Raw genomic sequence first — 26408 nt, 5'->3', positions numbered from 1 at the left:
AACTTTTCTATTACCTACTCTTATTGGTATCATTATTATGATTATTACTCTGTGGTTTTGAATGTACACTGAGAACTTCTGCACCAGAGACAAATTCCTTGTTTGTCTAATCACACTTGGACAAATAAAGTATTCTACTCTGTTCAGTTTCATTCCATTCCATTCTCAAATACAGATGAAGCTGTGGTGCCAAGATGACTTCCAAGCTTGACATCATCTTGAGTGGAACAAGACTGAGGATCCAGCCAGGTCTCTAAGAATAATATAGATGACCATCTTTACTCTATGTCTTGATATTATTATAAATCATGCTACTTTATGGATGTCTAACATCAACCTGATAAAGCAGATAACAGGAAGAGTTTAGCAGTAGCCAAACAGAGTTGGTCATTATCAGGCAAGTACACTACATGAAGCAATGATTTGCTTTAACTTTGGTTTGCTAAGTTACACCTGATATTTCTATGAAGCAATAAACTATTGTTTACAAACCACAAAGTTATATTCACAGAAAATATTACAAATTATACTGTTATCAAACAAACTACTGTGACTTGGAAAATTACAAGTAACTACCTGGATAGACAAGGAGACAAGTAGCTACCTGGATGTAAGAAATATGTAGAAACCCTTCTATGCAGCCACATAGTCTGTTCAAAGTGTCATATAAATTATTAAATAAAAAAAACATATTTTAATGTTTTATATCTTTAAAGGATTAAAAATGCAACATTAAGAATGCACACATAATAAAATGATACAATTAATAAAGAGTCTGTTAGCTGTCTTCATGAGATGTCTTTAAACAACTATTTTTGTTGTCTTCTAATGGAACCTAGTTCTGGAGGCTATTTAAAACACTTTAGATACATAACTAAACAGAATTGTTTCTACTCTGCTATACAGTATATCTTTGTATTTAATGACAGTCAAGGCCAATATTTTCAATAGTTTTATTGAAACAACTGAAGACAATAGAATCATTCTTGAGTAAATGAAACAAATGCTCAAACATTGCTATGTAACAATAATCCCAAAGAAGTCCATTTTGAATCGATTAGTTTAGAATAGATGCTTCAAGGACTGAAAATGTGTTGCCTAAATCCACTGAGAATATGATCATTTTTGTAAAAAATGGTTCATTAACAGAAATGCAACTTTCTTGTAAGATGATATAGGCTCATACAGTTTTATATAGGAATTTATGACAAGTTATAGATCTGCTTGAGGCCCTTCTCTTCTGAGAAAATTAGCTGGTAAATTTTACCACTCACTGTAAAAGTTATCAGGTATCCTGGGGAATCCCAAGCAAATTTACTATAAATAAAGAAGACATAAAACTTTCTGTTATAAAGTAGCAATAAGTGTACATTGCCAAATAATTTTAAAAGAAATTCTGTTTTAACTGGTAGAGTACTTTTCTTGTAACTTAATGTGATTCTCTTCAGTCACTTAAACAAAATATAGCACAATACAGTTTGTAAGTGCAAATGTTTAGCAGCAAGATACATATGTTTTAGAACTGTATCCTTTCCTTATTTTCAAGGAGTTCAAGACACCACACATTGTATCTTCTTTTTAGCTTTAGAGGTCTATAAAGGAGATTATCCAAGGCTACATGCTGATCCCAAGTCTCTCTGTGAGCTACACAATCAAATAGGGATTTAACTCAAGTCCCTTGAACTTTCTCTGTCTACTCTACCAAATGTACAGGTTCATATGTCATGCTAAATAATAATGAACCCAGCCAACTGTAGGGCAGTTGTTGATATTTAAAACCAGGAATAGGAAAAACCAAGTCTATTCTCAGGCATGGAAGCTGTCCTGGTGACTTTGGGCCAGTCCCGTGTTCTAAGGTTATCTTTTCTGACAGAGCAGTAGCTGTAATAATAACAGATCTTCATGAAGTTACCTTGAACTCATGTGATAAAAATAGAATATAAATCTAATAAACATGGTTAAAACAAATTTAACTTAACGCCAAGATAGCACATTCAGCTTAAGAGTAGCACACACATATCTGGATAATGTCATTCATATGGGATACATTCCTCTGGCAACAATGTGTAGGTTTTGAAAGAACACCAATAAAACAATTGTGAGATTCTATATTGCTATGCACCTATATCCTTCAAGTAGTGTGTATGTATCTGAGATTATAGGTTATATCTGCACAACAGATGGAAAACAGCATTTTTAAATGTTGTCCTTTGTAAAAGAACTTTTGAAAAATCGAACATCAGGAAGAAGGCTGAAGTAAAAACCATTCGCTTTTGGTATTTCTAATTGCTTGCATTTAAAAAGTTTAGTTTCATTATGTTGGTTATAGCTCCAGGCAGTGCTTAGTGACAAACATTAAGGTATATACATTTAAAAAACAAACAAATGAATAAATGAACAGTACTTTTCCTCTGTCAGGAAGTCTGATATAAGAGAACAGTTTAAAATGCTGTACCATAATTGCAATCTAAACATTTATAATTTTCTCTACATGTTTTTTCAATTGATTATATAAGGTGGCATTTTAAAATGGTTTTGTAAAAACAAAAATACATTATTATTTGATACTTCACCTAAATGGCCCTCTGAGTTGCTTACAGAATAAGAAAACCAAGACAGTTTCTTCTAACCAGAAGGAGGAACAGAAAAAGAAGAACCTAGAACATTCATTCTTGTATTAAATCATATTTGAAACTGATCATATATCTATCATTATTTCATTTTACAATGTTTGAACACTACCGTTGCAAATTATGCCAATGTTACCATCTCTAGATTGTAGTTACAGATGTACTAGGCATGCTCTGAATTATTTGTCTAAGAGGACTTCCAAGAAGTTGATAGTAGAACTTAATTTTGACTAAAAGATTTTCTGGCCATGAATATCCTATGTCTCCATATATGTCACAAGGCTGAAAAAGGAGGAATCCAACTCAGCAGGTTTCCAGAACAGCCATCAACTGATCTTCCTCCCTATTTCATCTTACTACTGTGGGCTTTTTGTTTTACTTCTGTGTATCATTTTGTTTTTACTTTCTGTATTTGCTGCTTAGCAATTTTAATATTGGCTAACTTTTCAGTTTTACACAGTTTGAGACACACACACACACACAGAGAGATAGAGATAGAGATAGATAGAGATAGAGAGAGATAGAGATAGAAAGAGACACAGAGAGAGAAGGAGGGAGGGAGGGAGGGAGAGAGAAACTATGCCCATGTGCCAGCTCCACTTGCAGTATACTTTTGTTATGTATTCAACTATTTCTAATTGAAACAGTGTAATAACTAAAAATGTTTATATTATGTACAGTATTTTGAACTTACTGGTTCTATCAATTTTTGTTAGAACTGTGAATAATGTGGTCAAGTCTTAGGGTCATTTTCAGTTCCCATTAAAGTTAAAGAAATTTCCTTCTCATCAATATCCAATCAATTGAGATAGTATGTTACTTACTAAAATCTATAACAAGACTTTGATATAGAAGGTGCACCATCATCCTATCTTATCATCAGAGAATTATTATGTATATTATTCCAACATTAAGGAAGCACTGCAGAAAAGCAGACTTTTCTTTAGTGTTAAAAGACAACAATCCAGCCTAAAATTTTTTGGAAGCCCATGCTTCAAGCACTTGCTTTAGACAAAATAGCAGCTGTTAGTTAAAATTTGGCAACAGACCATAAATCACAAGTCACATAAAGGATCAGACTGAATTTTCCCTTGAATATTGTATTACTTTAGTTGTAGCAAACTCTGCATTTGTTTTCATTCAAGATACAACATGAGAACCCTAGTGCAAACAGGTGTTTATGATTTATAGTCAAGTTCCTGATTCTTTAAAAAAAAAAATGCTGTTGAACCTAGTATATTCACTTCTAAATTATTTCCAGTGAACTCAATGAAAGATTGTAAAATTGTCAAAGTTATGTATGTGCATTTCTTTGCAAATGTAAATATTTGATTTTACAAAGTTGACACCAACCAGAAAATTATCACTGAAGGTTTATCTTCTAGGAGTTTGCGTTGGCAGATCCTGACATAGTGGTGTTCATAATTTGGAAAGTTTTTAATTTGATGTAGGTGGTTGGTTAATCTGAACCTGATCATTTCAGTTCTTATACCCATAAAATTATAATTTGTATCTATTTCTCTGAAGTTTCAAGCAGAGGTGGTATTCAGCAGGTTCTGACTAGTTCTGAAGAACTGGTAACGGAAATCTTGATTAGTTCGGAGAACTGACAAACACCACTTCTGACTGGAGATTTTACAGTATCCTTCCCCTGCCATTGCCCACAGAACTGGTAGTAAAAAAAAATTGAATCCCACCACTGGTTTCAAGGTACATACTGCCAAGGAAGAATTGGCAAAGTGCCAGGCTAGAGAAGGGGGCATATCCATGGGTGAATTTACTCATATATATGTCCTACTATAAAAATGATCCTTGAGATTGGACCACCAATGGTTATCCAAATCATCATAGGAGCATGGGAGACCACTTGAAAATCCATATTTCTTGATATCATTTGACTGTTGCATGGTCTGTAATTCTGATTATGTGGTAGCATAATATTTTAGCGGCTTTATTTCAATGCCTCCCTCCCTTAATGACTAAAGAGAAATCATTTACTGTCACACGCCTTGATAATTAGCTCTATCACATTCCTTTAATAGCTGTAATTTTGGACAACCTTTCCACAGGCCGTCCACAAGAACTTTTAACTTTGCCAATTATATTATATTTAGTGTCAGAATAATATATTAGCCAATACTTTGTTAAATGTAAGATTTATCAAACACCCTTCAATGATATGTTGTCTATAGATACTTGTATTTCATTCCTGCATAAAACTGTATTTTGCCTATGAATATTACCTCAGCCAGATAACAAAAATAAAACGAAAATATTCATTTTCATTTTTCAGGATATATAAAATCTGGCTTTGATTTTCAAAATCTCATATCAGAACCAGACATTAAGTTGTATTGACTTATGTGGAATGTCCTATACTAAAAAGAGCACTGATTGGAATTCAAGATTGGGCTGTCCAGCACCAGGGAAATCAGGAATTCTGTGAAGTTTAAATTGGTATAAAGATTTATTGCAAGCTTAAGCTCTATAAAAGAATCTGAACTACTAATGCCCAAGCAAATTGCTGGTAGATAAGAGTCACAGGAATTCAAGGTGTACTGCACTTAGATCTCTTGTGGTCACAAAGGGACTCATGACTGATAACACATTTGACCCGTCCCTTGGGTTCAGCTGGTAATGTCCTACATGGGCTCTTGAATGATATAGGGTTATTCAGAAATTGCTCCAAATGTCCCAGTATTTATCACCCAACATTGGTGGACATATGTACTATATATATCTGCTTAAACATTAAATTCTATTTTATTGAGTTGCTTATGGTGGACATATGTACTATATACATCTGCTTAAACATTAAATTCTATTTTATTGAGTTGCTTATTTTATGAAAACCTGATTATGAACCTTTCTTATAGTTTCCTTCTATCACAAGATCTTACATCATAAAATACTGTGCATGCTTTTATCACATTTCATCTGAATTTAGTTATTGCTTATTTACTGTATTTACTTGTCTATTATTGGATAATAGATCTAAGTAAATACAAACTTACAGAAATTTGCAAACTATTCTGATTTTTTAAAATATATCAATAAATAAACCATGTTTTATTTAATGATGTTATAATGCAATTCATTAATAATCTATAATGGCATAAATAAAAGAAATAGGCAACTTAGGATATCTTAACGAAAGATATCCAATCCATATATTAACTATCTGTATTCTCAATGAAATCAGTGCAACTTAAATAATGAAATGGTCCATCAGATTTCAATGGGATCAAAGTTTGATGAACTTAAGAATGTGTCCTGCTGAATAAGTTTGTCCATTTCTGCCATGAAAATAACCAACCAGATATAAGTTCAAATACAACCTGAATGGCATAAATGGAATAAATAAATGTGTATTTGTTTACTGTGAAATTTCCACATTCAACTTCATTGGATTATTCCTATTAAAATATTTTAAAATAAAACTGATTAATAATAAACAGTAAGTTTAAATTTTAAATTATTTGTGAATGTGGCCACAAGTCATGGATAAACAAATTCTAAGAACCGATCCCATTAAAGAATTTGTAGCCACACCAGTATTCACAATTTTCAATTGTAAGAATTTCCTTTGGATCCAATCTAAATATGTTTATATTTAAAGCCTGCTGAAAGAAGAGTCCTTTGTGACTTATAAATCAATAACAATCAAAGAATTCCTTTTTGTAGCTTTAGTCTAAAAGGCATGACACAAAATGAAGTTTTTAAAAAAAGGTGTAGGAAAGAAAGAATAAGACAAAATATATACCAGTTCTTACACAAAACCTGTATGGAAACAGTTCAGGAAGTGACACAATCTCAACAAACTTGTGAAGTGGGTTTGTCTTCCTCCTTCCCAATCGTGCAGTCTGAAGGAATGGCTGCTACAAGTTCACTAAGAGTGGAAGGTACCTAATAAAGGAAGAGAGAGATCACTGAAGATTTTTGATAGGGCTCTTTATATACTGGAATATAAGATCTGTACAGTAGCACTAAACTTTGATATCGTAACATTGAAATCACTGACACCAGCATATTTTAAAACTCACAAAGCAAACTTTTTAAATTATGGCATAATTCTGTAATAACTCCAGACTTAGCCCAATAAAGATCAACCAGACATTCAATAAATATAAATAAATGCTTTAAGTAGGTATCAAATTCAAAGTGGTCTCAACTTGAAAAGTACAAGACAGTCCCAGGCTACTCAAATATAAAGCAATTTAAAAAGATTGGCTTATGGAAATGTTATGGTATTTTTGGCCATCCTATACAAGATCTTGCAAATATTTTTTTTCCAGGAATCATCCTGACATGTCACTGAAATCGGATAATGGATAATTTCAGGGTGTTTGTGTGATTGGAGATTGTTCTAAATTTTAGTGTTTATTTGATTATCAGTACCCGTTCTTATGAATTTTGAGCTATTTATTTTTCTGGTGGCTGGATCTAAACCTCCAACCTTTAACAAATTGACTTACAAATATTTTAGATAATAAGATTTCACTTTCTTGGCTAGAATTCATAATTCCATAAAACAATTCTCTTTTTTTTTAAACAAGCCTATTAGGAACACTATTGTTGATCAGGGAAAATTGATGTCCTCTATCAGTTATTTTTCATAATGTCTGAAAGGGAAAAAACCCAGAAGAAATTATTACATCCATATGTAGAGAAGTGTTTTTTTCTCCTCCTCCTTTTTTTGGGTGTCTGTGTGTGTGTGTGTGTGTGTGTGTCTTCAGTAATCCTTTTCTGTCTCCACCTTCCCACTTAGACATTGTTCACTGATTTATTTATTTATGAAGTCTGAAGGTTAGTTCCTACCTGCTGAGAGTAATTAGCCCCTTTCTTTGTGTCCTATGCAATCCAGTCTGATTAAACATACACATTTATTTTACCTCTTTTTATGTTCCTCTTGTTTTCCTTAAGTTGCAATTTTTTTTAAAAAATTAATATTATAGCCCGATTTTTTTCCCTTTAAAATGGAACTGATTATGTGATTTTCTACAGTGGCTTAGTGGTAGCATAGCTATGTCAATCTCTGCATTATTTTTTCTTTTTCTTTCCCAGAACAGATAGTTTACTGAGTGTCTTCCCTCTAAACTCTGTAAATATTGCATGACCTATCAGCTTTGTTTTGAAAATCTTGAGAGCTCAGGAGGCTCTTAGGGAGCAGCAAGCTATATGCTTTTTGGGAAATGCTTGTTTGTTTAAACAGCCCCTCCTTTGCTTTTTGACACCATTTCTATTAGGCAATTTACTAATTCCCCTTGAACATACTCAGTGTGTGTCTTTTCCTCTTGCCTCCCTCTCTCCCATTGCTACTTTTGTTCCTTGGTCATGTTAAAGTTTCCATTTGACTCCTCCATTGTTACAATTTGTCACTCTGGAAGATCAATTTGTTTTACTCCACTCATCAACAGAGTAGAATCGGGTGCCAGATGTCATTTTTAGCAGCCACGTCCCTCTTCTGTTGCTTCTCCCCAGTTTAAGCTGATCACTCACTGCAGAAGAGTATGTCGTGTTGCACATTCCTGAGTTACACGACCCAGCCTCCGTCCCCTCCCCTAATAATCTATATTTGGCAATTCATTTACTAGCCAGCTATGGGGACCACACAGTTGGATCTCTCTCTCTCTCACACACACACACGCAGCAGTGTTTCTTCTGAAGAGCCTATTCTGGCTTCGTTTGGAGTTTTTCTGATGGCGGGAAGTCAAAGGAAAACTGTAGTGGCAGAAGAGAAAGAAAACAAGAAGTTTCTTTCTAAAAAGTCCCACTGTTTTCGACTCTCCCGCGGGACGATTAACTGGTCCCATCCATCTCTTCCTACCGTCTACTCTACCAAACTATCCCAAGTAAAGGAAAATTCATAAAGGTCTTTCTCCTTGTTTTGGGGCTTTGATATCCTGCTCTTAGAAAGCCAGATGTGGTGCACTTTGCCTGCGGGTTCTTAAGGCTTGGGCGCTTACTTGGGAGTAAGCCCAGTGAAACTCACACCCGAGGAAACGCGCGGTAGACTCGAATCCCAGAGACCTTCCAGGGAAAACCCACCGCGAAATCGCGGGGCTTCTTTTCGAGCTACGCTACGCAGGTTGGTGCTGGACTGAAGCGCCAGGACCCTCCCCCCCACCCACCCAGCCCTTTCAAATCCGATACAAAAGTATTTGGAAGCCGCGCCACCACCGCAGTTCTCTTCACTTTCTCCTTCTCTTTCAGTTTTCTTCGCTTTCTCCTTCTCTTTCAGCCATAAAACAGGGAGAAAATATTTATATATACATATATACATATACATATATAAAGTTTTTTGGCCACTCCTCTGGCCGCAGATGAAGATCGAAACCATTGCACCGCCGTTAAAAAAAGAGCACCCCACTATCCCAGCAAAATAAAAACGCGAAACGATCTCAGTGACTGGAGCACCAGCCCGTGCATGGTTATTCGGAAAGAAAGTCCCAGAGGACCGAATTCACTTCCTGGTAAAAGTGCATCGGATGCAACTCTTAAAAAAATTTCACTACACCGCGCCGGAAAGTTGAGTGCGCAACCAAGTGCGAGCACGAAGGCACCGAGAGGTGCTTTCATTGCCTTGACGGTTGTGCAAAGCCACGGCTGAAGCGCCTGCCTTGCCCCCTTCCCTATTTTGTTTGATGTACCCCGAGTTTTGTTCGCTTTGGCCCGCTGGGTTAGGACTGACAGGTTCGTCTCCTCGCCCCTCTACATTGTCTCCCTTCGCCTAGTCGCCCCTGCCTGCCTGCCTGCCAGCCAGCCTTCGCCGCAAACCCCCCTTCCTGCTCTCTCCAAAAGGGATCATTGTTAGTTTCTCCGTTACCCCCTCCTCCTGTTTATTTATGCACACGTCACAAGGGATCCCCCGCCCTCCCTGCATCTCATTAAGTGCCCAGTGTTTCTTTCTCCCTGTCAATAATCCTGGATCCCAGACTTCTCCGTTCCTCTGGATTTCGATCCCCCTTTTTCTATCTGTCAATCAGCGCCGCCTTTGAACTGAAAAGCTCTCAGTCTAACTTCAACTCACTCAAATCCGACCGGCACAGGCTTCCTATATCTGCAGCTTCTACCCCCCCTCCCATTTTTACAGCTGATTTGTTTGGTTTGTTTGTTACCATTTTTTTAAGTAATTCCCCTCCCCCGTTTTAACCCTCCCTCGTTATATAATTTTTTTTTCTTATTAATTTTTTGCGTCTCTGCCCGCGTGTCTTTACATGCTGATCTGATCATCGGAAGAAAAGAGAGAGAGAGAAAGAGAGAGAGAGAAAATCCAGAAGAAGGAAAAGAAGAAACCCAAAGTCACTGGTGCAAAAAGAAAGGAGCAGGGACACTGCCCTCCCCTCCTTCTCCTCCTCCTCCTCCTCCTCCCCCTCTGTTCCCCTCCCCAAGAGGAAAGAAAAAGAAAAGAACTTTCACCTGGGACTCTTCTTAAAATTACAAACTTCTCCCTTTTCTTTCTGCCTTGTTTTTTTTTTTTTTTAAAGAAAAATATCCTTCCCCCTTTTTCTTTCCTTATTTTTTTCCCCTTTTGCCTCTCTCTCGCTCCGTCCTTGCAAAATTGCTGCTGGTGGGGGTAAGGCAGGAAGAAGATGCCGCAACTCAATGGCGGTGGAGGGGACGATTTGGGGGCGAACGACGAATTGATCTCTTTTAAAGACGAAGGGGAGCAAGAAGAGAAGATCTCGGAGAACTCTTCGGCAGAGAGGGATTTAGCGGACGTCAAGTCGTCTCTGGTCAATGAATCAGAAACTAATCAAAACAGCTCCTCCGACTCGGAGGTAAGAAACGTTCCCCCCTTTGAAACACACCTGCCTCGCTCAACTTTGGCGGGAGGATCGTCGGACAAGAGATTGGGGGGAGGGGGGGAGTAGGAAAAGGGGGTAAGAGGCAGAACACAACTAACTTCGTTTCCCCCCCGTTCCTAAATTGCCTTGTTGCCGTATGTTTTGCCTCATGTTTTGCACAAACTTTTAACTCGTTCTCGTTTTCTTTCTTCCGTATCTCCCCCACCATCCTATCTCTCCCATGCACTCCTCACTGTCCCCCCTCTTTTTGTTATCTTGACCCCCCCTCCAAAACCCCGTTCTTGTTTTAAGGCGGAGAGGCGGCCTCCACCTAGGTCCGAAAGTTTCAGAGATAAATCCAGAGAAAGTTTAGAGGAAGGTAAGTTGTTTTTCTTTGGCAGCCACCCCTTATTTTCTTCCCCTTTAGTGGGGAAGCGGCGGCTGTGTTTTCTGTAGATTCGAGTACGTTAAAGTTTTCGTTGGATTTTTTTTTGTGAAACGATTTCTAACTGATTTCCCTTCCCTTCTTTTATTTTTCTGGCTCCTCGTTTCCCCGCCATGTTAGCTGCGAAAAGGCAAGATGGAGGGTTGTTTAAGGGCCCACCGTACCCTGGGTATCCCTTTATTATGATTCCCGACCTGAGCGGCCCCTACCTCCCCAATGGATCACTTTCGCCCACGGCGAGAACGGTGAGTGGCTTTTTTTTTTTTAATGGTTTCCTTTCCCGGTTTTTCTGCTACGATTCTGCGTTTCCCTCCTCTTTTTTCCCTCTTCCCAAAGTCCCCAATGGCTCCTGCGTGTACCGCCTGTTCCTTCCCACTTCGGCCATGGCACGGCCAGAAACTTTCCAAAACTTTTGTGCGTTCCGCAGACCAGGGGAGGGGAGGGGAGGCGGGTAAGGGAGGAGAGCGGTTTGTTTATACTTCGCCATGTTTATTCCTTTACTTTCAGTGTGTGGGGGGTGGATGCAGCCGCGGTGACTTAAAGAAAGAAGCTCCCTCCCGGTTCTCAGCGCCAGAGCCCGCGCTCGCTCGAAGTTCCCCAAACTCGGAAATTTCTATAGCGCTCTGTTTTCTCCGGCCCTCTTGAGTGGCGAACTGGGTTTGCTTTCTCTCCCCTCCCCCTTTACTTTGCCTCCCACTTAACCCTTTATTTGCTGTCCTAACCCTCGCCGAGTTACATACTAATTTACTGGGATAGTTGCCATTGAATGATTAATTGGTGTTAAATTGTATCTTTTATCTACACCCTTTTACGGGCACTCTTGTTTTTAAATTTATTGCGGATGACAGTTTAACTGCAAGCATCTTGCTTTTCTGTGTGTTTTTTCCCCCCTTCTATTTTTCTTCTTTTCGTTTTTGGTTTGATTTCTGAGGGTTTCTTGAGAAGAGAGTGTTGTCCTTTCAGAGTGGGAAAATGTTATTTGCATTCCTTTGCAAAGCAACGTTTTCAAAAAGGCACAGTTGGTTTTTCATGAAGGATAGAGATGTCATAATCACTGTATAACTATGACATAATATGTATATTATCATTTCTATGATCCTGTCTTGCCTTAGGAGTACCCACTGATTTTTTTTTTTATTATTTACAAAAAAAAATCTCAAGGAATCTCTCCCTCACTTTCTTATTCTCTGGCTTCAGTAAGAGTCAGCAGGATTATTAAAATATAGACTATCTTTTTCTTCTTAAAAACAATTACATTTTAGCAAAAGAATTAAATAAAAGAACAAGCCTTTACATGAATGGAATATTTTAAATCACAAGCAGCACACATTACTCTTACTGAAGGATATATACTTTTATGGGTGTGGCAGAAAGTCCAGAAGGCGTGGCAGAAAATAAGTTGCTGTAGCCATTACCGTAGATTGTTGCTTTATAGTTATCTTCATAGTTTGATTCATGTTGGCTACTATTTTATATTACTTTATAGATTATAGATTGATTCCAACTCTACTTGCTCTTCTTAGAAATGAAGTAAACTTTTTATAATGTTATTTCTAAACTGACTTACAATATTCCCAGGGATTGCAGAATTCATACACAATCTGTTGTTAGGTTTTCTGTTTAATCTTTAAATTAAGATAAGTTTTCTATCCTACTTAACCTTTCTTTTGGTTTCTTCAGATTACCTTTTTCTCTTATAGTGGCAGTATCAGACATAAATGTTGAGTAATACATTCACTATTAAATGCTTGTGGGATTCCTGATAACACCAGTCTGGAATAGGAGATATTTTTAATGCATTATTAAATATCAGGGTCAGACTTGTTTTTATTCAGATCCCAAATACAGATTACAAGTTGTAGAGGTCAAGGATGACCAAATCATGTTTACATGTGTATTTTTAAGTATTTTGGAGGATGTGATAAACTTAGTGAATATATTTTATAATTTGCTGCATTTTTGGGTCATAATCAAAGCAAGTATATATTTTATAATCACAGTTTTGGTATAATGGAAAGAAAGGATGACTAAATACAGTATTGGCAAGGTAGTGTGACAGGTAAAGGATATGCTGTATGTTGGCAAAATTGTGGCTATTTTAATGTAAACTATGACAGTATACATTTACTCACCAAGGAATTTCTAGAAATAATTTGGAAAAATTAAATTTGTCTATGAAGATTCTCTCTTATATTTGTTTGGCTAGAGATATGAGACACAAATTCCTTTTTCCATATAATAAAGGATATTGTGGTTTAATATATATTGCATTTTTTCTGGTCATACTTTTGTTCTGGATTAGATACATCATCTTTTGAAATGAATGGGGACTATTTATGTGAATGTTTGAATAGACTTTGGATCAGGCCCTAAACAGTTATCTTTAATAGAAAAAAATCACTTAGTAATAAAGCCCTTTCTGAGGAGTCAGTGCTTTGTATAAAATCTGTTATTTTTGTTGTTGGTATAACAGGTGACCTTGTTCTTCGCCATCACATAATTCAAAAAGCATTTTCCATCCTCAATAGACAATTTTATTATTTGCATGACAGCCAGCTGTATATTTCAGTTTCTTTTTTCTTTTTGTCATGCAACTTAAATCATAGCTATAAAGAAAATCCATTCTTTACTTTGTTGCAAAGCTAAAACTATTTAAAAATCGATTTTATATTGTACTGTTCAGAATATATTCAAACAATTAGGATATTGTTTTTGCAATTCAGAATGTAAGTAAATAACTAATAGTTACTTACATAAGTAGCACTACCCTCCCAATTTGAGTGAATGTACTATTGTTTCTAAAAGTTTATCTGGGTAATTATTGTCCTTTTTCCACTGTAGACCTGGGGTTTTATTTTTATTTAGAAAAATCTTTGTCCTTTGATAATTTAAAATTGATTTATAGAAATACTGATCTATGATTTTGTTCTTGTTGTATAAATATAAATACTTTAAAGCAATCATTAATAGTCCAATCCTAGATAATGTTGATTTAGAAGCAAGCTCTTACTTTCAGGTAAGAATGAAGGGATTAAAGTATAAATGTTCTTATAGCAAGTAATAGTTCAGTTACTGAAGATTGTTCAAAATTGATAGCAATAGTTGTATTTTTCAGAGAACAAAGATTCCTCTGCATCATACTAATTCTGCTTTTCACAGAATAATATACCTGGCTGTTAAGAGAACCAATATACATTAAGGAAGGCTCTATTATAGATTTAAACAAAGGATTTAGAACTAACTTGTGTGAAAATGGATGTCATGAGAACTTCATGACATGAAATTTAATTTCAGAAATCAGTGATAAAGCAATTAAGTAGCAAGAATTTTTCTGGTTATTGAAATTTTACAGTTAATATTTCAAAATATTCCTATTAACATTAAAGGTTGTTCAATATATTCCTACCTTTTTTGCTTTTTTGATAGATTTTATTTCTCTGAGTATTTTTTTTATTACTAAGCATAAAGGAAGGGAATTATTTGTGATTTTAAAAAATAAGCATAAAGGAGGGGAATAGTTCTATATTTAAAATTTTAATAATTCCTTTTTTAATGCTCTGACCCACCCTCCTTAATCTTCAATTGAAGAATCTAGATGCAAGGGGGTAAAGAGTTAATAGGATTCCTCCACCTTTTCCTCCTGCTATGAATTGTTTTGACAACAGTTTTCAAAAGTGTGACAATCTGAGCTTCTGCAGTTCAATATAATATTACTGTAATTATGCAGGTCATTACATTTTAAGTAGAGAACAATGAAATGCTTATCATGCTGAAAAAAAGAACAGGTGTTCCTGCCCTTTGGTATTTATGCTAATTTGTTGTTCAGGTCCTTTAGAAATATTTATAGCTTTGCATAGTTCAAAATTCTGTTTCAAGTGTGAAGGTTTGATTCACTGCTAATCTATAGGCTGAAATTTGATTTCTGAAATAAGGATGATGGTGGTAGTTGAATGTTAGCCATTTATATCCAGTTTTCAAATCTGAGTGAGTTTGGGGCTCACTGGCAGGGACAAGCTGTTTACTAAATTGTACCATTCATTTAATTAATGGTTTTAATGAAAAAAAGTGTTTTCTTCTCCTGAACTGTGCAAAAATAACCAGTAAAATTAAGCACATTGTCTGTGGCTCTCAGTTCTTAACATGCTGCTTCTGTATCAGAAATAGCTTTGTAAACTTCATATGAGTAATGTCCTTTCAGCCTCTCTTGTCGGAATTCTTTTTAAAGTCAGACTGGAGGAGAGAACCAATGCATTATCCTGCTTCTCACTTAGAAAAACTCTGGAAGGCTAGATTTTATGTTTAATGAAGGCAAAATGTAACCACATTTTCATTTTCATGTCTCTTATGTTACTTTTTGAGGGGAGATTGATCTAAAATATAGATTATTGGCTTGCCAAACTTGGCGTTTTACTTTAAACAGCTCTAGGGTTCATGCATTAGGAAGATTATTCTTCTTTCTGTTTTTTAAAGACAGTAAAAAAAAAGACAGCTGCAGAATTCTTTTTCTTTGCTTTTGCATAGATGTATACCATGACTAAAATTGCTCAACCCCCATTTACAGCTGTCTGACAGTTATGTGGAAGCTGGGTTATGGCTGTTAAGCACGAGACAACCTGGATTTAACAAATGTTTCCCTAAATAGAGAAGAGGGGATTGCTGGACGGATGGGGGTAGAAGTTGAAAAAAACACCGGCAACAAATCATGCCTTTCTTGAAGCATACTTGCTAGCTTTAAATGAAGAACAGAATAGACATTATTTGAGATGAAGTGCATATAGTTGCCAACAAAAGAAGAAGATAAAAGAAGATTAAAAAAAACTTTTTTTAAATTTGATTTAGAGATATAGGTAGAAGTAGAGTGTTCTGTCTGTGGTGGGATCTTTTTTATCTTTTGCTACTGCAGAACTTTTAGCTGTTGCTTTATTGTTTGCATAATATGCATTCTCCCAAACCAGTTTTTTAAATTTACATCATCGTTTCTGTACTGAGCCATGACAAATATTGTTGGCCAGCAACTGATAATTGGGTGTGTTTGTGAAGGAAATGGTTAACTTTACAACCAAAAGCAAACTTGTACCTCCACAGGTCTGCTGAAAGAAATGTGCCACATTCATTTGCTGGCAGGCACTGAAGGGTCATAAATCTACAGGATTTATTTACAGCACATAACACTTATGAATGCTAAGATATTTGACGCCACGCTGGCCTTATAATATCCAAGGTCCATAGACACTGGCAGTGGGTCAGGTTTCTTTCACTAATTATAAGCAATAAGAGATGGGAGAGGTGGGGGGAGGAATTAAGAAAATCAGCCCATGAAAAGCTTGGATTGTTTTGGGGAGAGTGGGAGGTTAGTGCTTGTTCTCCTTAAATGTGGGGCAGCCTTTTCATAGGATTCAGAGTTAACTCTTACAATGCTGAAGAACAATTTGAAGAATGTTAAGCAGATCTCTAATATGAGCTGCCTTCTTTCTTACAATATTGTGGGAGATCTCCAGGTGGAAATCTCTCAATCACTTTTCATAGAACACCTCCCAAGAAATGTACAATACTCTTCAATGCTTGGTGTTCTATGTTAAGAAAAATAAATTATGTAAGAAAAATAATTTGTATAAAAAAATTCCATGTGTGACACTATTTTTTTTATGGAATGTTTAGCTATGCATTTTCTTTAACAAAAGCTTTGATACAAAATACCCAGAAAACAAATGTTGCTGATTTCAAAAACAAATTATAAAATTAACCCACTTATTCCACTTTTTCAAAAATGAAATCTAATCTTATTTTGTTAAGAAGTAATGAGTTAAACAATATATTTTTCCAAGTGGGTCTCGGAAGTAATAAAAATCTAGTTGACTTATTTGATTATCTAATGAGAAAAATTAATATGCTGAATATGCAGAGATGTTTGGGAAATATATGTATGATTGATAACTATTGCTAAAATGGAATCCGAAGATGAAAGGTTAACCATGTTTTTATACATCAGGAAAGTCTTGGAAAGCAAGAAGAATGTTACTTTAAGAGGGCCCTTCAACACTATATTTCTTTAATTGGTATCTTGATGTTTTTCTCTCTATTTTAACATTTATAAGCAGTCTTAAGAGCACAGCTCTTTTAAAGAAAGTTCTAGAAATGACTATATACATATATCTTTTATGCATTTTATTTAATCTAAGGCATTTTATAAATTAGTTTGAGGAAAGGAATCTGAGAAGAAATAAACATCTTTCCTCCCATATGTATGTTTGTATGTAATTTTTTTAAGTAGCACTTTTTAAATAGTAATTTCTCAATGTATCTAGGACAGTGGTTTATGATGATTCCCATTCAATAGGATTCTGTAATGTATTAGTCTCTTAAGCTAAGTGTACATCTCTTAACAGAATAGTCACTAGTTTACAGTAAGATGATATAGTAGTATATTCTAGCAGGTTATCATTTTGTTGTTGTTGATGAACATTCAGGTTGACACTAGCTCTACTCTTTTTTAAGTATTTCATTTCCTTGATTCACATTCTTTTACTGTATAGTCAGACCAACAGGCATGAATGAGTTAATTTACTAACTTTAGTGCAATTTGGGAGCCTCATTGGCTTTAACAGGGTGTAGCATATTTCCAGGGTTTAATTAGTACATAATTGTTCTTAGCTGCCAGAAGGGATAATATGCCGAAAAAGTGGCATTGTTCTACAGTCTTCAGTTTTAAAATGATAAATCACTTGCATATTTGTGCAATGATTCAAATGAAGCTGAGATCTCTCCAGCTCAACATGTGGTAAATTGTAAAGTCAATGAATTGCAGATGTAGGCTATAGTCCAATTGGGGTTTTGTTTGTGGAGATGTGTGTGTGCGCGTGCGCGCAGAGGGAAAAAAGGGGATCAGTATAAATATTATGAAACACAAAGTATATCCATAGATGTTGGTTTTAGCTATCATTTTGTCTTTCAATACTGTGCATCAACTTGACGGCAATGGTACAGTTAATGTTAATAATGTGAAAAAATGGCTTTTTTGCACATAACAATTAGATCATCACTCTGCTATTAAGTAAGAAAGATATTCCATAAATATTTTTATAGAAACATTTTTAATGAAAGTTATAACCAGATTGTGTATCTCTTCGAGCATTTGCTGCCAGTTCCATAAGAGATGCATTTTTACATTCCCTGCACACCCAGAAGTCTCATCAACTTCACTAAAACTTACTGCTAGAATAACTGAGGCATAAAAACCATGTTTTTGCTCAATGACCCCCATTGTTTGCCTCTTAGTTATCTAGAACTACTTGTTAGGTTGCTGTAGACCCTGTTTTAAATAGCCAAGCATTGAAGCACCATTGTATTTTTTTTCCTGAATGGATTACGTAGATATAGTTATTTATTATTTAAGATTGTTAGAATATAAATTTTCCTAACATGTAATATCATTTCTAGTTTTTACTAGTAGTTTTAACTATATCACAGTGGTAACTTGATTACTTCAGTAATGTAAACTAAGTCAAAGTACAAAGGATGTTTAGTTGTGTGTTTTCAGATGACAAGTAACAATGGATTAATTTAGATGACTTTTTTTTTAAATAAAAGCTTCATCTTATTTTATTATTGGACTTTTTGCACAAAGGATGCTTAGTTGTGTGTTTTCAGATGACAAGTAACAATGGATTAATTTAGATGACTTTTTTTTTAAATAAAAACATCTTATTTTATTATTGGACTTTTTGCATTGTAAATGTTTGTTATAAATTATATCATTATATATTTCTTCTAACTTTTTTCTAAAATATACACTAAACACTTAAACTTGTAATTCTCTATATCTAACATGTTGGCCACGATCAGTACAACCACAGTTAATAAATCCACTGTGGACTGAGTTTTCAAAACCAGGTTTAAAAGTAATCTATACTTTATGCAAATTAGTAGTAATTATGTGTATCTTGGTACATATGGTTACACTAAACCACATAATGGGAAAGATAATATTCATCTTCACTTATAGCATATCACCCCTTGAAAGTCAATTGAAATATCCAAAAATAGCTTGAAAACCAGGAAATATTTGAACCATTGATAGAAGAGATACCATATGCAATAAAACCTCATGATGATATCCCTTGAGATAACCCTGTAAATCCACATTTTAGATCAAGATTTAGATCAAGTTAGGGAAAGAATAAATAATAAAATTAAGAATAAATAAAGGGAAAGAATAAAGAATAAGGAAGAACAGATCTACATTTCTGGAGCATAAACCAAGCATCAGTGACAATATGTGAGTTTGCATTTAATTTAGCTTCTTCTGGCTTTTCTTATATAACTAACTGTCAAATCTTTAGTATTCTGTCAAATTATTAGTTAGAGATTAATTATTAGGTATACAGCAAGATTAAAGTGTTATTCTTTCATGCACTGGCACTATTATTTACTTTTACTTCTAAGTATAGATGGCCACAGTGTCCAAATCAACAAGCTAGTAACTTTTCTTATGCATGATTTGCATAATTAGGTTTGTGAAATTTGACTTAGAGCATTGATTATTATTAATATTAGGATTAGATGGGATTGAGGATACTAATCATGGCTAATATTTAAATGGATGATAAGGATCTTAACATTATGTCAACTAATTAATACAGCTATTTCCAGAATGAACTGATGAACTTTTAATGAAGTACCAACATGTTATCCAGTGATAGACTTATCATTAATAAGAATTTTGTTTTAGTATTTAAACAGAGTCAGCCAGGATTGTCGTTAAGAGCCATGCAGTTGTTTCAAGATAGATAGCTATACAAATCTTTTAAATAAATAAATGAAATGAAATCTTATGAAGATAGCCGTTTTTTCTATCAGTTTATGTTTTGTCAGTTCTTATTAGTGATATAAATAATTTTCATTCAATGAAGTGAGCTGCAGGTCACAAAACCACATTATGCCTTATGATTTTTTGGAAGTCTTCCTGACTCACAACATTTATAATATCAATAATCTCTACATACAACTGAAGTTTAGGTCAAACTTTATAATGTGGGCCATATAGTCAAAAAAATTACATGTTGAAGTGTGGTCCATTGACCTATACTGGTAAAGAAATGTAGCAATTGATCCACTTTCAGAGTCCAGAGCCTACTTACTAACTCCATTTTATGTTCATACAAGTATTGATAACCTGCCTACTCCCCTTCCACATGGGCTGACATTTGATTGGATCTTGCTTACTACCTCAGCCATGCATCTCCTCATGCATTGAGGTTCATCTGGTTAAAGGTTGCTTACTAGGTCAGCCTCATCTCCTGAATGCATGGACAATCACCTGCCTCATAAAAATTTACCCAACTTTACAACCTTTCTTGCCACAGTTGTTAAGTGAATCATTGCAGTTAAGTTAGTAACACGGTTGTTACGTAAATCTGGCTTCCCATTGACTTTGCTTGTCAGGTCGCAAAATGGGATTACATGGCCCTGGTACACCACAATTATTATAAATATCAGACAGTTGCCAAGCATCTGACTTTTGATCATGTGACCACGTGCTGCAAGAGTCATAAATGTGAATCAAATAACCATATGCTGCAACAGCCATTAAGTGTGAAAAATGGTCATGTCACTTTTTTCAGTACCATTGCAACTTTGAACAGTTACTAAATGAACGGTCGTAAGTTGAGGACTACCTGTATTAGGTTTTTATATTTTCATGTGACCACCTTAATGAAATGGGCAATTATTTAAATAAGTAAATAACTATTATGTCCAGGTAGCTTCACATTTATAAACTTTTATTATCTAGTTCTGCTCAGTGCTCAAACTTGGACATTAACACTAGAAATAGCAACAAGGCTTTATTCCTATGTCTGTATACAGAGGGAGAATTTTCAGAATTGTTGCTTTGGTATACCACATTCTGGTTTGGGGTACAAACCAGCTACCACATTCACAAAAATTAACTTGAAAGCATTTTTAGTTTTTTGTTCTAGGTTGGATACTAGATACAAATCTTACAAGTGTAAGTCTTTTGCTTTGAACATGACATTAAATGTAAAAGAAAAAGTGAAAATGTTTTAGTATAAGATTAGGAATGAACCATAATCTGACGTCAGTGTGTGATAAACTAATGTTTTTACTTGATTTGAAATAAGCCTTTTGTAAGATGGGTGGCTATATAAATTTGATTAATAAATAAATATGACATGTTACTAATGCTAATAATATTAATTTAGTTTTAAGTGTTTTGCCCAATTCACTCATTGAAATTATTTCTTAAACTGATTCATTTAGCACATCTATATCACAGTGCAGACCAGAACTCATAACTAATATAATTGTGAATATAGTTAGGCTTGTTTTCTGTTAAGCCAGAATCTTTTCTGAAATTAGAAGTCAGAATATAGTTACACAAATATGTCTATCCCCAAAAGTGTTTTCTCAAAACTCTGTATCACCAATACAATGCCAGCAGTGCATTCTGACAGAACAAACCAGACCATAACATGGTATACTTCTTTTGAGCTTCAAGTGTAAGAAAAGGTGGATCCGTAAATAATCTTGGTTTGCTTAAAGAAAATAAAATATTGTTTAAAGCTACCATTTTTGTTGGCATGCGGATTTCAGCTATTGTTTAGCATGATATTTAAACAGTAATGGTGATCTATGGTTTCTTGGGATATTGCTGGTTTGTTTTTGTGTTGTCCTCAACCCTCTAATCAAGTCTTTGATATGTAGAATAGAAACAGTTTAGAAAATAGAGTTTAAAAACCATGGTCTAGAATAGGATTTGGATCATGTTCAATAAAAAGGCCTAGACAAGCTTTTATTTAGCTTGAATCTGGCAGCTGAAAAAAAAAGGAAAATAAAAGAAGCTCCACTGAAGGGCAGTTTGTTACTGTGGCCTTTTGGGTTCCAAAGAGAAGTATCTTTTTTAGGCAAAAGTGGTTTTCAGAAACTCAGAAACTCAGTCTTGCAGAGAATCCTGTCAAGAACACACAAGTTGTTTGAACCTGAATGTGGAATTGTCACAATAATTAGAGCAATATCTATTAACTGAACGGCAACTTTTTAAAATAAAAGACAGATAAAACTTCAGATTTTGTTCTCCCTGTCTTTATGTCTCGTTCTATGATTCATTCCTGATCAACTGCTGCTTCTATTGATACATACTTGGGAACGAGGGCATGGGGTGAAAAAGGGCAGGCATGTTTTGTGCTACTTATTCATCATTAACTCCTTATTGTTTGATGAACTCTGGGTTGATACTTTGGGTGGGCTTTTTTGGTTTGCTCCTCTATGTGACATGTCACTATAGTTTGTCATTTAGTTATTTTTGTGTGTTAAAAACTGTTGCTGCTTTGAGCAGCTGACTGTTGCTTATGTATTAGATTTAATTTTGGGGTATCTGATGAGTTTATAAAAAAATGGAAATTTCCTGAGTTGGTAAAAAGAGCTCAGATATGGCAAGAATGCCATTCTCATAAGAAAAAGCTTTGGGGATTAAATTCTGTAATTTTCTGGTTTGTTATTCTGAGTCTAGATGACATTGCTAAGTGTCAAAAGAGCTGTGTTCTTGCAAATATATTTATTTTAAATTGGTTTACTGTTGGGTTACAATGTCTTTCCTCTGGACTTCCTACTCCTTGACCAATTACAAGTACAGAGTCAGTGTGCAAAATATTTCTAGCCATCATGATGTTGTAAATTGGGCAGGCAAACTTCATCTCTTTCACTCTGCCTTTCACGAAACAGTTTGCCAGTCACAAAGGAAGTGCTTTTATCACTCACTCCCATTTGTCCCCCTTTTGGAATTACTTCATTTGCTATTTTGTTACTTAGAGTGATTTTTTTTGCTTGAGATAAGTTAACTCAAGACACTTCACTGAAACTTCCCGAATCTAATTTTTCCCTATTCATTTTGTAACAACTCTGCCACAACTCATTCTTGAAGAGATGAGAACTATAGGTGTAGGGGAAAAACAGTAAATGAGGTACTGTACAGGAACTTGCCCCATAGGGACTTCAGTCCAATAATTTTATTCCCCTTCTCCCTATCTCAGCATTCCCCTACACCCCCACTGCATGCTGTTCAAGAGAACAATGAGGACTGAAAAGGAGAGGAAGCTGCTACTCTTGAAAAGACTTCCTGCAATTACTCAAGGTTGTTGAGTGAGAAGCTGTCACTGATACATGTTTTTAGCCAGGCTTTACTGAGTGTTATTATCACAAAATCCAGAGTGGTCATTTCTTAAATTATGTGGAAGGTTTCTGCACCTAAGTAAACCCAACAGGACATTTCAAGGTAAAAGGGGAAACAATTTTATTCCTTAATTTCACTCACAGCATAGTTTCAATATTGCTTTTACTTTTCCTGTCATTTGAAAATTAAAAAAGATTTTCTCCCTTCCAATGATAGATCCTTAATTTCTTTTGCTAATGAAGCAGTTAATTATTAGTATGTCATATATTGTGGGAATATTACACACTTATAAAACATTGTAAAAACAAGTCTCAACAATACAGTTCCACTGTAAGGTCCATTATTGGATGAGTACTTAAAATCTATAAATGAGTACTTAAAATCTATAAAAGGTAGAAGTATTTCCTGATAAAGATGCAGTTCAGTAAAGTTTGAAGTAATTTCCTCAGATTGGGTAGATGGACTATTTTTATTGTGGGAAGTGGGAAGTCTTTCAAGATCAAAGTTAAGGAACATATTTTATTAAATTTGCACACTTTTTGTGATAAATTGATCACTTGTTGAACAGATTAGTCAGATCTGTTAGAATTTGCTTTATGAATCATATTCTTAGTACATTCCAAGACTGAGACACACCTGTAAATGAAGGTGTGTATAATATTTTTAACAAGATATAAAGCTACTTGAAATTACATTTTGAAATAATGCTATGTTCTTAAACACTGTAGTTATAAATTTATAAATCATATGAACAATAACAATAATACTGCTTGATAAACAATACCTCTATAAGCCTAGCTTTCTAAATTGTAAATCTGAATGGTTTCCAAGATAAATCTGTCTTATTTCTTTTCAGTTTAATAATTACCTTTGTATAAGACTAAAGGTTGTTGAAAGGTCAGAAATAATATATCCTACCGCTTGCAAATCAGTAGTAAACAACTTTAGTTTAAACAGCAAAATATTTGGAATTAACTAGATTGATTTTAACAGATTGTTTCCTGTAAATGCTCCTATCAAAAGTAATAATTTAGTAATGGATTTTATTCAAGTTGTCATTGGAAGTGTTGGAACCTTTAATTTTCCATCAGATATTTGATATGAAGTAACATATTATATATCAGCCTATGTATGCCTCTTTTTCAGGCTTATATGACTACTTAATTAGCTGTTCCTGGCTGCCTTTGCAGTTATATGCACACATTCAACCACATTGTTTTATTAGTCCATATTTTGAAAAAAAAAATGTTTTCAAAATTTTGCATTGCCTTAGTAAAAAAATCTCCAATATGCTAGGCAGGTTTTGTAAAATTAGGACTGGCAGACATTTTACGTCTAAAGCCTGGCAATAGTCATTATTATTATTACAAGAAGTCCTTGAGTTATGACCACAATTGAGCCAAAATTTCTATTGCTAAGCGAGACAGTTGCTATTTTATGACCTTTCTTGCCCCACAGTTAAGTGAATTACTGCAATTGTTAAGTTAGTAGCATGGTTGTTAAACGAATCTGGCTTCCCCATTGAGTTTGCTTGCCAGAAGGTGGCAAAAGATGATCAAATGACTCTGGGACACTGCAACCATCATCAATGAGTCAGTTGCCAAGTGTCTAAATTTCAGTCATGACCATGGGGATGGTGTAATGGTCGTAAATGTAAAAAATGGTCATGTCACTTTTTTCAGTGCCCTTGTAACTTCGAATGGTCACTAAATGAATTGTTGAAAGTTGAGAACTACCTGTATTTATTAAATTTCAATGGCACTGGTTCCCAACAACTCTTTATCTAAGCATCTTGATTGAGATCTTTGCAATTACAGTTGCTGTCTATATTTTGGTAGCACACCTTTTCTGACATTTTTCTATACTTTAGTCTACTGGTTAATGAGATGATTCTTGCATGCATCCTTCTGCATTATATTTGGAATATGAAGATGCATAAAATGTAATAGGAAAATTTTTGAATAAGCATATTGGATTAATATTTCATAATTCTGAAATAGATGTATAGTAGTGCTTAAAAGTATGTGAAATCTTTTGAATTTTCAATATTTTTCATAAATGTGACCTAAATGTTAATATGTTCTCCATACGAGTTCTAAAACTGGTAAGAACCCAATTAACCAAATGAGTAAAAACATAGTTGTTCATTGATATGATGAAAATGATTTAAAATTATATATGTTTGTGGAAAAAGTATATGAAACTGTAGGATTATCAGTGCATTGAAGGGGACATAGTCTTTCAACCAATGGGATAATAAATATGTCTGATAAACAAGTCTACTTTACTTAAAGAACAGAATTCATTGTCTTCACTACACAGTTATGTAGACGTGTGTCATGATTTGAACAAAGAAGATTTTTGAGGATCGCCAAATTGTTGGTTCTCACCAGGCTGAAAACAGTAGACAACTTTTTCTAAAGAGTTTGGATTCCACCAGTCCTTTGTAGATCCTGTACAATTGGTGGCAATACAGCACTATTGTTACCTTCCTTAGAAGTGGTTAATCAACCAAGGTCATATCAAGAGCAACCTGTGTAAAATACTCTGGGAAGTCTCAAAATTCAGACACACCTCTAAGGAACTGAGCCTTCTCTTGCATTGGCAAATGTCAGCATTCATGAGACCACTACCAGGAGAACAATGAAAAACAATTATGTATCTATTACCATATTTTAAAGTAGGTTATCAAAGCATACGAATATTCATTTTACAGTAATAGATGCATAGACAAAAATTATCTTAACAGAAACTGTGAGAGGAGGAGCTGATTTGATGGATTGAATTTCCCAAAAAAGAGGGAATATATTCCAAAATGGGGGTGGGGAGATAAAGGCAGAATGTCCTGGAGCTGGATAGAAGACATAGAAACAGAGTAAATATAACCACTTCCTAGAATGTCCCAGGGTATATTTGTTAGAGTGAATGTAGTATAGGTTTGGTCTGTGGAGATTCTGTTGTGTGTAAGCAAATAACTGAACTCTTGCTAAATTGTTCTACTATATTTACTGGACTATAGAGCGCATCGGAATATAAGCATCTGCTAAATTTTAAAAGAAAATATTTTTACATATATTAGCTGCACCAGACTATAAGCCGCAGATATATACGTTGTGAAATGAGATATTTACACAGAAAGAGAAGAATGCTCTTCGCATGCGGCCAGATATCTCCAACGTCTCACCATCAATTCATTAACGCCAAGCTTACATGCGGCAGCTCTATTTCCTTCCTGGATAGACAGATCGATTGCTTTCAACTTAAAAGCTGCATCATATGCTTTTCTTTGTGTACTTTCCATGATGAGGGTGTGAAAAATATTTTGCGTTCGTGCGTGTCGTGTTGCTTGCATCGAGTGC

The 26408-nt window shown here is 34.9% G+C and overlaps 1 protein-coding gene across 27 annotated transcripts in view; it reads left to right on the top strand.

The window, feature by feature from the left end:
- Nucleotides 1-9533: 9533 nt before the first annotated feature.
- The window catches only part of TCF7L2 (transcription factor 7 like 2), a 206372-nt gene continuing 189497 nt past the window's right edge, over nucleotides 9534-26408 (top strand). For 15 of the 27 annotated variants that reach the window (XM_026670590.2, XM_026670493.2, XM_026670581.2 and 12 more), the window contains exons 1-3: nucleotides 9534-10411; nucleotides 10730-10796; nucleotides 10983-11107. In XM_026670590.2, coding sequence (XP_026526375.1) covers nucleotides 10223-10411; nucleotides 10730-10796; nucleotides 10983-11107 — 381 coding nt within the window. In that variant the 5' untranslated portion in view covers nucleotides 9534-10222. Of the gene's footprint in view, nucleotides 10412-10729; nucleotides 10797-10982; nucleotides 11108-26408 lie in introns of those variants that run through there. The other 12 variants (XM_026670598.2, XM_026670604.2, XM_026670535.2 and 9 more) reach the window with 3 other exon arrangements.

This window comes from Notechis scutatus, chromosome 4, assembly GCF_049901735.1.
Source record: "Notechis scutatus isolate UNSWTSFEM ecotype Mainland chromosome 4, rNotScu1.2, whole genome shotgun sequence".
NCBI classification, from domain to species: domain Eukaryota; kingdom Metazoa; phylum Chordata; class Lepidosauria; order Squamata; family Elapidae; genus Notechis; species Notechis scutatus.
Note: the sequence above shows the minus strand (reverse complement) of the source record. Positions and strands in the feature narration are given on the sequence as shown.